Below are 12,342 nucleotides of genomic sequence, written 5' to 3' on the forward strand. Positions count from 1 at the left end.
TCCTGGGATTTGTACTTTGCTGTGGCACTAGCATTGAGCCATGGCAATTAAAGCAGTATCAACCTGAATTATTTCTGCAGTGTGGATGCAGCCTATGGAGCTCTCTCCCATAGGAGGCTAGGTTGGCCGTGTCTTTGCTTTCCTTCCACTAACAATTCACTAACAATCAACAAACAATCAGGTCTTCTTATTTATACCTTTTTTAAAACCTGGCTTGGTGCAGAGCGGCATTTTAATTGAAGGAGTTTCATTTTTTTCATTCTTTGTTATGCTTCAAGTGTTTTAAAACTATTTTTGAATGACTGCTGTTTTTAAAATGAGAGCATATATTTTTGAGAGCCTACGTGGCACAGTGGTTTGAGTGTGGGCTGTGATTCTGGAGCCTGGATTTGATTTTCAGCTCGGCCATGAAACCCACTGGGTGACCTTGGACAAGGCATACTTTCTCAGCCTCAGGGGAAGGCAATGACAAACCTCCTCTGAACAAATCTTGCCAAGGAAACCCCATGATAAGGGCCCCTTTCAGTCGCCATAAGTGGAAACACCAACAACCAAATGACATATATTTTAAAAATAGTATAATTGGTTTCAGCAAAATGCTAACAGGGGACAGAGAAAAGGCAGAATTACTCAATACCTTCTTTGCCTCAGTCTTCTCAGAAAAGGAAAAGGATGCTCAACCTGAGGATAATGGAGCAGAGGACAGAATAGGGGAATTTCAGCACAGAATAAGTAAAGAGATAGTAGAGGAATACCTTGTTAATCTAAATGAATTTAAGTCTCCAGGACCAGATGAACTACATCCAAGGGTACTAAAAGAACTGGCAAATGTAATATTGGAGCCATTGGCAATCATATTTGAAAACTCCTGGAAAACAGGAGAAATCCCAGCAGACTGGAGGAGGGCAAACGTTGTCCCCATCTTCAAAAAGGGGAAAAAAGAGGATCCCAACAATTATCGTCCAGTTAGTCTGACATCAATACCAGGAAAGATTCTGGAGCAGATCATTAAACAGAGAGTCTGTGAACATCTAGAAGCCAATGCCATAATCACAAAAAGTCAACATGGGTTTCAGAGAAACGAGTCATGCCAGACAAATCTGATCTCTTTCTTTGATAAAATTACCAGCTTGGCAAGGTTTCCCATGATATTCTTGCAAACAAGCTTGTAAAATGTGGGCTAGACAAAGTAACTGTTAAATGGATCTGTAATTGGTTGACCGGCCAAACCCAAAGGGTGCTCAACAATGGCTCTTTTTCATCCTGGAGAGAAGTGACCAGTGGGGTCCCACAGGGCTCTGTCCTGGGCCCAGTGCTATTCAACATCTTTATCAATGACCTGGATGACAGACTTGGGAGCATACTTATCAAATTTGCAGATGACACCAAATTAGGAGGAATAGCTAATACTCCAGAGGACAGGATCAACATTCAAAATTTATTATTATTATCTGAATAGACTAGAAAGCTGGGCCAAAGCTAACAAAATGAAATTCAACACAGAGAAATGCAAGGTACTGCACTTAGGGCAGAAAAATGAAATGCACAGATATAGGATGGGGGACACCTGGCTGAATGAAACTACATGTGAAAGGGATCTGGGAGTCCAAGTAGACCACAAGTTGAACATGAGTGAACAGTGCGATGCGGCAGCTAAAAAGGCCAATGCAATTTTAGGCTGCATCAATAAAAGTATAGTGTCTAGATCAAGAGAAGTAATAGTGCCACTGTATTCTGCTCTGGTCAGGCCCCACCTGGAATATTGTGCCCAGATCTGGGCACCACAATTCAAAAAGGACATTGAGAAACTGGAGCGTGTCCAGAAGAGGGCGACTAAAATGGTGAAAGGTCTGGAAACCATGCCCTATGAGGAACGACTCAGGGAGCTGGGGATGTTTAGCCTGGAGAAGAGAAGGTTAAGAGGTGATATGATAGCCCTGTTTAAATATTTGAAAGGATGTCATATTGAGGAGGGAGCAAGCTTGTTTTCTGCTGCTCCAGAGAATAGGATCCGGAACAATGGATGCAAGCTACAGGAAAAGAGATTCCACCTCAACATTAGGAAGAACTTCCTGACAGTAAGGGCTGTTAGACAGTGGAACACACTCCCTAAGAGTGTAGTGGAGTCTCCTTCCTTGGAGGTCTTTAAGCAGAGGCTAGATGGCCATCTGCTGGGGATGCTTTGATTTGGATTTCCTGCATGGCAGGGGATTGGACTGGATGGTCCTTGCGGTCTCTTCCAACTCTATGATTCTATGATTTTATACTCTTTCTTAACTTATGTTGTAAGCTACATCAGGCCCCACACTGTGAGAAAGGTGGGATATGGATAAAAACAAAAATTAATTTCCTTGTTATTCCTGTTCAATAGCTTGTGACTGCAGTTTTGAAGGCACGGAGGAAATGGGCTGTGACAAGCTGACAGGACGCTGCCTTTGCAAACCGGGCTTTACTGGACCTCGCTGTGACCAATGCCAGCGGGGTTACTGTGGGAACCACCATGACTGTGAGGCATGCCACCCTTGCTTCCAGGCCTATGACGATGACCTCCATCAGTTCGGTTTACGTCAGGCCACCTTGAAAAATTCTACACAGAGACTGCCTGCAGGGACAATGAGCTCTGGATTCAGTACTCGCTTCTTAGAAGCAGAAAATGAAATTCATCGTATCCAAGGGATTCTAGAAAATCCTCCCACGACAGTGCAGGGGCTGGATCAGGTGGCCAGGGCCATTGCTGCAATCAGGTAAACAGGGCTTTCTATCTCTTTGTTGTTGTTTACCTTCAAGTCATTTCTGACTTATGGGAGTCCTAAGACCAACCTATTATGGATTTTTTTTGGGCAAGATTTATTCAGGGGGGGGGGTTGCCTTTGCTCTCCTATGATTTATTTATATTGTATAAAATCACCTTCAAGATATGTTTATAAGATGTATATGAAACAAAATGAATTTTGTGTTCAGACTTGGATCTCATCTAGAAGGTATCTCATTATGTACATATATATAAATAGAGGAATTCTAAAATCCAGTAATAATAATTATATCTGAAATTGAAAACACTTCTGGTCCAGGCATTTTGGATAAGAGAAACTCCACCTGTACAGAGGCATACTTCATACAGAGGTAATATATAAGCATCCTGAGCAGTAGTCACTGACAGTACTGTCCTAATTTTCCTCTCTCTTCCATGAATCAGGTAATCCTGTTTTCTAATATTCATAGGCTCTTACATATATAGTGCTATGGTTCCACTTTAACTGCCATGATAACATCCCATGGAATCTTGGGATTTGAAGTTTAGGGAGAAGTATTTAGAATTCTGCACCAAAGAGCGCTAGTGCCTCACAAAACTACAGACTCCAGAATTCAATAGGATGCTAGCACTATAATTGTGTAGTGTAAAAAGGCCCCAAGTTAGCGTCTCTCACAACATCTTGTGGAAGCTGTTTATCCAGTTCCTTTCATATCTTCTGATTATTCAAGAGAAATATCATATTCTTTATTCAAGGTATGCTAGTGTAACTATCTGAGAAGGATGAAAAAGAAAAGAATTGAAAAATGCATACAAAAAGCATATGTTTTGTTGTATTGATTCCAGGCAGAACATTGAAGGTTTAAACTCTGAAATACCTCTTATGGATGAAGTGTCCTCTCTGTCCTTGGATGTGGAAGCTCTAGATAAGAGTCTGCTTCTAATAACCACACAGTATCAAAACAAGAAAGCTCAGTTTGAAGCCAGCCTCAAGACAGATCCCTCAGGTAAAGCAGTTATTTTTCAGAACCCACATGGTTTAACACATACGTGGCTGTATCTTATATTGCCAGGAGAGGGAACATGTGGCCCTCATGATTTTATTGGAGCACAATTCCAGTAAGCCCCAACCAGTATGGAAAGGATAATGGTAGCTGCACTTCAAGAACATTAGGAGGGCCACATATTGTCTGTCCTTTTTCTCCTGCAAATTATGACAGATGTCAGCTTTTCTAAATTGCTGACTTGGAGTTCTGCTGGAAAGACAATGAAGAGGTGTGAAAAGACAGTTTCAGACTCAGAGGAAAATATCACCATTTTTTTTATTTGCATCCCTTGCTTTTAATACAACCCTTAGTCTGAAATATGAATATGCAAATGGATCATGTAGTACTTTTGAAACTAAATGAAAGAGATAAGATATAGTATAAGCTTTTGTAGATTTGTTCTACTTCTTCAGATAAAGTAGACCAAGGGTTGAAGCAGACAGGCAGGAAGGAGAGGCTAGAGCCTGATTACCCCAGGGCCACAGCGAACATACGCCGTAGTCCTAAAAGGAGTGGAAAAGATCCTTCTGGGGTCAGTTTTGGGCCACCTTAAGCAGACCCCGCATAGCCCCAGGGTGGCTTACAGTTGCTGCAGAGGCATGCATTGTGCAAACACCACAACCCTGGAGCAGCCAGAAGCCGCCCCCATCTACCCAAGTCTAGGAAAGCTTATGCTACAACTTATTTTGCACAGTAAGGCCCAGTACAGATTGCCGAAAAGCGGAAGTCTGGGGCCGATTTTAGGGCTCAGGATTGCAGAGTGACCACATGGTCCTGAGCCCTACCGTGTGGCTGAGGCACCATCATGGTGGCCTCCTGTCCACATGGGGGCTGCTATGATGATACAAGTGTGGTGCTTTTAGCAGGTTCTTTTTCGTGCCAAGGGAGGCCGAGTGGTTTGGCTGCTGCGGCATCCCTCAGAGGCAAAAGCGAGTGCCTCCAGCCTGCCCTTTCGAGGTGGTCTGTCGAGCCCCATATATATATATATATATATATATATATATATATATATATATTACATTCTCAAGCATTTTTAATGCAAAAGCAAAGATTGTTTTGGACTTCAGGTCCTAGAACACCAGACTATTTATTGATCAAGCTGTCTGGAACTCCTGAGAATTGAAATTCAAAACAGTTGGAGGACCAGAGTTTGAGAACCACTGCCAAAGGCACTCAAGTGTGTGTGAAATGCATGCATACAATCTGAGGAATGACAAGAACACAACTACAACAATAGATAATAAATAAATTTCTTAGATGGAAATGGAAAGAGACAAATCTTGGGAACAACTCCTTCCCTTCCCTTCCCTTCCCTTCTGATTATATTATATTGTCACATAATGTCACATAATGAAGAATGTGTTTGTGAAGTTATGGTTGCAATGTAAATATAAGACCTACATTTGCCAGTCCCATGAATGATTCATTTTCTTTCACTTTCACTTTTTCTTGAGTGCTCTGTATTAATACCAGTATAAAAATAATGCATTTTCTCTTTTGGTGTGGATACCCTTAAGGTGTTTTTTTTTAAAAAATAATAACATGCATAGATTTTTTTTTTAAAAAATGTGATTAAAGCTCTTTGTCTGAAAATGCTTTCTATCAAAGCAAATAATTTAAAAGTAATTGTATGCATTGACACAAGGCCTATAGCACAAGCAAACTTCCCAGGCATTTCTAATTTTCTCTCTCTCTCTCATTCACATAGCAGAGTCTGTTTTTACCAGCAAAGCACCACTCCGAGACTTTCCAAGTATATTTGGTGGTACTGCAGTAGTTCCCCAATTTTTGAAACAATGCTCTAAGTTGTTACGTATTTTTGTTTAGTAATTTAATTAGAGATTATGCCAAACACCCCATCACTAAGGAAATTTCTCTCGTCAAACTGACTGCTGTTCTCTTCAAAATCATCTGATATTTCACGTAAACAGTAAAGTTTACATTTGCCTCAGAATGTCACTGCAAGTGAAATCTAATGACCTAAGATAATTATATTCAGGGGTGAAGGAGGATACAAGACTGATACTTCTCTGCTTCCACAGTGGTGTCTTTTTCTGAATGTGCATGTCCAGTTTTTTTTTTTCTTGGCTGGGGAATTACTATAAGAAATGTAAGAACAGAACTTGGAAAATTATTTTTTGTGCCAGAATCTTATGTCACCTTTTACTTAATGTAACTTTATGTATACGTAACTAAATAACATAGGTGCTAAGTGTATTGGGACACTAACAATAGGACCAATGTGTCAGGACCAATGTGTATCAGTGCACAATGCAAATCACTCTGTAATGCACATCAGGCACTTTGCTGGCTTTGCTACATAGTATTGTAACAGCTGTCCTCTACTGTGTATGGATGTTATGTAACCACCCAATTCTAATTCTCATATATGTAAGTTCGCTTACAGAGATACAACTCTGATACAGGATTCTGATCTTGGATTACAATTCCCAGAATCCCTCAACCAGCATGGCCATTCTGCCATGGGTGAACCGAGCTTAGTAAAGGTACTTTTTGGACTGCAACTGGGCATGCTGTCTGAGGAATTATGGGAGCTGTACTTATCCAAAGTAACGTTTCCAAGTTCTACATGAGAATAACATTGTTTGTTTTTGCAATTTCTTTTGAAATCATTACTTTCAGAAATGAAATTTTCATGATTTTGAATGATGTTTGGCATTGCTTTTTGATTTAAAGTTTCCAGGGTCAAAAGCCTTTGCTCTTAATTTCACCTTTTTTACTTACAGTGAAAGCTATCTGTACATGTCTGGTTACCATTGGTTTGTGAGAGGTAGGGGTCCCATATTATAACTGGGAAACCAACATTTAGAAATTTGAAAAAAAAATTGTCCAGGATCTTTTACTTTGATGGGACATACAATTAGGGTTGCCAACTTTCTCTTTGACTGATGGAAAAATGAAATGATAGGAGAAGTTTCTTTGTTCAATTTTTACCTGTTTGTACAGCTGTTAAAGTCTGTCAAAGTCCAGCTTGTGACTAAAAGGCAGCATTGGAGATTTGCACTTAACTAATTGGCCAATTTGGATCTATGCAGCATTTTTGCTGATGTTTATTCTGTGATGCAGCTTGATGGAACAATATTCCATCCAGTTAAAATTACTGAAAGGATTACTGCAGTAATTTTAGTAAAGTTTCTCTTCCTGGACTGCAATAGGAGGAGTAAGAAATCATGTACCTCACCTTGCAAAGTTCTGTAAGATAATCTTGATGATCTCTTGGAGACAGATTTGGTAGCAATGCATGTTCTTACTATAATATGTGCATTGCAACCCAGAGATGTAGTCCATGTTCACTCAATGAGCCTGTTTTTTTTAATTCTTAAAGGTGGAGGGGGGGGAGATTAAAGGAGTGGAATTTGTATAGTCTTCCAGATGTTGGGTTGTAACTATTAGCAGTTTTAGTCAGTAATGAGACATGCCAATATTAAGGCATGCTGGGAGTTACAGATGAGCAAACACTTGAAGGGCGTTATCTATCCCTACATTGAAATGTTTTATATTAAGTGCAAGTCAGCAAGAAGGGACTGGTGAGAATTTCATTTCATTCTATTTTTAAATAAAAAGTCATTCAAAATTTGTAATATATTTATATATATTACAGAGGAATTTTTTTAACAAAAAAATCAAAGTAGGCAACACCAGAACCAACAAATTCATCAATCCAAGCCCAGGAACTTGCGTGTTGCTCTTAAATGTCTGAGTATGAATTCCTGTGTTTTCAACTGTTTTAAAATAATAATAAACTACCTCCCTCTTTTGTCATAAAAGTCTTCTCTATTCTAACTCATCATTAATATATAATCTAAGCAGGTACAAAGTGGTCCTTTGCTTTTTAGGTTTAGTATACTAATTGTATTTGGCCAGCACAAATGGAGGAGACTTTTGCTTCAGTTTATTTTTGAAGACATTAATAATAATAATGATAATAATAATAATAATTTTATAGCACTGTAATTTTTACACTGCACTTTACAAAATAATTAAAACAACATAAAACCTGCCAATGGTGTACAATCTAAACTTTTAAGTCATAAGATATAAAATAATATACAGTAACTAGCATTTTATCCCTTTAAAACACAATTATAAAACTGCAAAACTACAAACTAATGCACCATTAGTGTGGATTATCAGAGAATATCAAACTGCAGACTTTACTAAACTTTTAAAAGTTGTCCATATTTTGGACAGAAATAATTTTTAAAAAATTGAAGTATGAGAGAAAACAAATCTGACAGATTTATTGACAAGTGTGTTTCACAAGTGCCTTATGATTCATTCCTCTAGAACATCTTTTTAGTTCCTTTTACCAAGGTAAAATTCAATACCAGAGGCTTGCCTAAGAAATGCTGCATTATGAGTCACTACACCACTCATATAATATTTTTCTTTGTTCCCATAGGAGCATTCAAAACTGTCAGTTCTGCATATCAGACATCTTCCAATGCCAGTATGCGCATAGCTGGATCTTCTACATTATTGGCTCAGTCTGCAGAAAAAAGGAGAATTGCTGAAGAGCTTGAAAGTCACTTTACAGGACATCGGTCAGGACTAGAAGCTTTGCAGAATGAAATGGCATACTCTCCAAATTTGACTCCTGTCATTAATAAGGTGAAACTAGTGTTTAAGCTCTGCTAAAGGAGATGCTGAGTAGCTGGATGAATACCTAGTTTGTTGGGGGCAATTAGCTTAGCTTACACTTTGTAAACCTCTTATTACATCAGTAAGTGCTATAGAAATGTACTTGCCATTGCTATTGCTGGATGTTTGGTCATTTGTTACCCAAAGCCATAGTATCCTCCGTAATTTTGACTGCAGTCTGAATAGCTGTGGCCTAATGAAAAAAGTTTGGGCCAAAATCTCATCTTACTTTTCATCTTTGTTCTACTGTTCTGCAATTGCCATGGAGACTTATGCCAGGATTTCCTGTTGCCAAGCAAATCATCCATTTTGCTGCAGTTCATAACAGTTTTCAAATAACTTTTGCATAAATGGATGTGGGAGAATGGCAGGAATAACTCTGATACTTATATGAACTTGTGAGGATTCAAGGATTGTTTGGAGGTGGGCAAAACCAGTCCTAGGGGATCAGGAGATGTTGTCTGCTTTCCTTCTGGGCTGCTTTCCTTCTTGCTGCTACCATGCACCCATCTTTCTTCCATTTAGTATTTTTTTCCAATATTTACAGCAACCCTTGGCCACTCACGACTGAATAGATTGCCCTTTTTCTGACCACAAAAGTGGTGGTGAGAGATGAATTGACTCTCTTGGAAGTCTCCAAGGGACATTTAATACAACATAATCACCTTTTAAATACAACACAATCACCTTACACTGGTCAACATCAAAAGTCATCCATCTTTCAAAACTGGGTGTGGACATCTGGCCATGTCTAGTTTTGTTCTTGGTTTTCTTTGGGCAATCTTTACAGCCCTGGGGGGAGTCTCAGGGGCAGAAAATATCTGACCCATCACAGTTGTCCACCCCTGAGTTATAGGAATCCAAGCATAATTTGTGTACAAGGCCTCAGCGTGAAGAGAGAAGTTTTACTGGAAAGTGGAGAGACAGACAGGCAGGCAGACTATAATTCCATGAGAAACAAAAGTCATTTAAGTGTGTGTGTGTGCGTGTGTGTGTATGTAATTTATTTCAGAAAATTACAGAAATGTATATCCCTCTGTCCATGTGCTTCTTGTACAGGCCTTGTAATATTTCTGGATCCATTAAGAAGCAGTCTTATATCAGAAGCAGCAACATTCTGAGTACTGTGTGACTGGTTCAGGCTTTTCTCCAGAATAGCAAGTGTGTACATGTGCAGTTAAAGTGAGACCAGAAATGTGAAAGATAGAAAGAAGGGAAGATTTTCCTTATGTGACATCCTTTTTCAAGAATTGCCAGTCTCAAAATTCCTTTCACATAAATAAGAAAAAGGAATATCAGATAAAAAGGACATAGCATGATAATAATCAGGGACACTGATCCACTTGTGTTCAAGGCAAAATCTTTTATTAGTAGCTCCATATTGATATTTCTTTGTATTGCTTAATGGTGTGTTAACAAGCAAATTTACTTGTAAAGCCTCCTTGGGGAATCTAAAAACTCATTAGCAGATCAATAGTTAAATTAACCTGGTTATTTCTATGCTCTGTTTGTAGTTATTATGTCTTGTCCTTGTCATTGCTTGTATTGTAGTGTATTACATTTTACCTTGATGCTATGTGATGAAAGACAGTATAGAAATAGTATAAGAAAATAAATATTAGTTCTCTGAATATTTTTTTTCCTGTTCTTTTGCTTGATAGTACCATTGAGCTCATCAAATTGTTTCCCTTTTCAGATTTGCAGTGGTATTAGATCAGAGATCTGCACCCCTGGGGAATGTGTTGGTGAATTATGCCTCCAGCAGAACACAACAGAATGTGGTCCTGGCCTGAGCTGCAGAGGGATCCTTTCACTTTCTGGCAACTCCATTCAAACTGCCCAGAAAACCACTCAAGAGATCCGCAGCTTGAGTGTCCGACTTCAGGAAACTACACAGTTGGTATGTGTATGTGTGTGCATGTGCACATGCACATATGTGAGTACAGAATGGAGAAGGAGGAAAGGAGGAGTCCTACCTTGTTTTGTTTTTTTAAAAAGCATGAAAACAAATCCATTTTGTTTATATTATTTGGCTTTCATACATCCAAGAAGTGCAAATGGAGTTCAGGAAAGGAAGCGGCATTAGGGACCACTTTGCAAACATACAATGGTTAATGGAGTGCACCAAGAAATTCCAGAATAAAATCTGTGTGTGCTTTATAGACTATAACAATGTTTTTCACTATATAGATCACAAAAAGTTATGGAATGCTCTTAAAGGCATTGGAGTGCCACTACATTTGATAATCCTGATGGGAAATCTGTACTTAGGATAAGGGGCTGCTGTTAGATTGGAATATGGAGAACTAGAATGTTTCTCAGCTAGCAAAGGTGTAAGGCAAGACTGCATTCTATCACCCTACTTGTTCAACGTGAACACAGAAAATATCATATGAAGAGCAGGATTAGACTCAGAAGGAGGAGTGAAGATAGGAGAAAGGAACATCAAAAATCTAAGATATGAGATGACACCATACTGCTAGCGGAAAACATCATAGACTTGGGACAGTTACTAAGGAAGGTCAAAGAAGAAAGGGAACTGCTGAACATAAAGAAAACAAAAATAACGACCATGGAGGATCTACATAAATTCAACCTATGTAATGAGGAAATCGAAATAGTTAAAGATTTCCCATACCTTGGATCAAACATTGATCAGAATGGAGACTGCAGTTAAGATGTCAGAAGACTAGGATGGAAAGGGCAACAATGAAATAACTAGACAAGATACTAAAATGTAAAGATATCCAACAACACTAAAGTTAGAATTTTCCAAGCAATTATATTCCCCATTGCCATGTATGGATTTGATGGCAGGACAGTGAAGAAGGTGGATAGTAGTAAAATCAAGACATTTAAGATGTGGTGCTGGAGAAGAGTTCTGAGCATAACGCAGAGAGCCAAAAAGACAAACAAAAAGGTCCTTGAAATCTCCCTAGAAGCCAAGATGATCAAACTGATGCTGTCATACTTTGGCCCCATGATGAAATTGCTGGACTCAAATCAGGGAGGTCACAGGCTTGAATTTGCAGGACCTAAGCAGAGCAGTGGATAATAGGGGGCCTTGGAGATGTCTCATGCACAGGGTTGCCATGAGTCAGGGCTGAGTCAAAAGCACTCAACAACAACATCTGGCTTCCACTGAACATATGAATTGGGCTGTGAGGACTTCTGACATAGGCCTCTTACAGACTGCCAAAATATAAAGCTGCTTCGGGTCTCTTTGGAGGTATGCTATTTAAATGATGCATGCATCCTAAGAATCCGGAAGCTGCACCAAAGCTGCACTCCAGTGCTTAGGAATGGAGTGTGGCTTTGGCGTGACCTCCGGACTCATAGGACCCATGCGTCATTTAAACAGCATACCTCCAAAGAGACCTGAAGCAGCTTTATTTTGGCAGTCTGTAACAGGCCATAGAAACAGCTATTTTGAATTATAGTCCCAATTTAGGTGACTTTTTAATTTGAATTATTCACACAGTGACTATTTCTGTGAATCTGAGGGTTAGTCTTAAGCACAACTTTGGCACAACTACTGGAAGTATGTGATCTAGGATTTATCTGAGTGTGCATCTACTCAGTAGAAATAATGCAGTTTGATAGTATTTTAACTATGATGGCTCCATCCTACAAAATCTTGGGATTTGGAGTTTTATGAGGCACCAGCACTCTTTGGCAGAGATGGCTAAAGACTTAGTAAAACTACAAATTCCAGGATTCCATAGGATGACGCTACAGCACTTAAAGTGGTGTCAAACTGCATTATTTTTTACAGTATAGATACACCCTGAGACAAGACTCTTTCACAATGAAAGTTGTTAAAATTCCAGAATGAAATCATGCAAAATTCAAACAGTAATATTCATGGTCTTAATGCCTATG

At 39.1% G+C, this 12,342-nt stretch overlaps 1 protein-coding gene across 1 annotated transcript in view; it reads left to right on the forward strand.

Moving 5' to 3' along the window:
- LAMB3 (laminin subunit beta 3) overlaps positions 1-12,342 on the forward strand; it is a 198,082-nt gene that overhangs the window by 173,216 nt on the left and 12,524 nt on the right. Inside the window, exons 16-19 of the mRNA XM_089514426.1 lie at positions 2,372-2,744; positions 3,599-3,759; positions 8,222-8,430; positions 10,157-10,360. Of these exons, the coding sequence (XP_089370552.1) occupies positions 2,372-2,744; positions 3,599-3,759; positions 8,222-8,430; positions 10,157-10,360 (947 nt within the window). The remainder of the gene's footprint in view (positions 1-2,371; positions 2,745-3,598; positions 3,760-8,221; positions 8,431-10,156; positions 10,361-12,342) is intronic.

This window comes from Sceloporus occidentalis, unplaced genomic scaffold (assembly GCF_023333645.1).
Source record: "Sceloporus occidentalis isolate IW3139 unplaced genomic scaffold, rSceOcc1.0.p SCAF_3, whole genome shotgun sequence".
Lineage (NCBI taxonomy): Eukaryota > Metazoa > Chordata > Lepidosauria > Squamata > Phrynosomatidae > Sceloporus > Sceloporus occidentalis.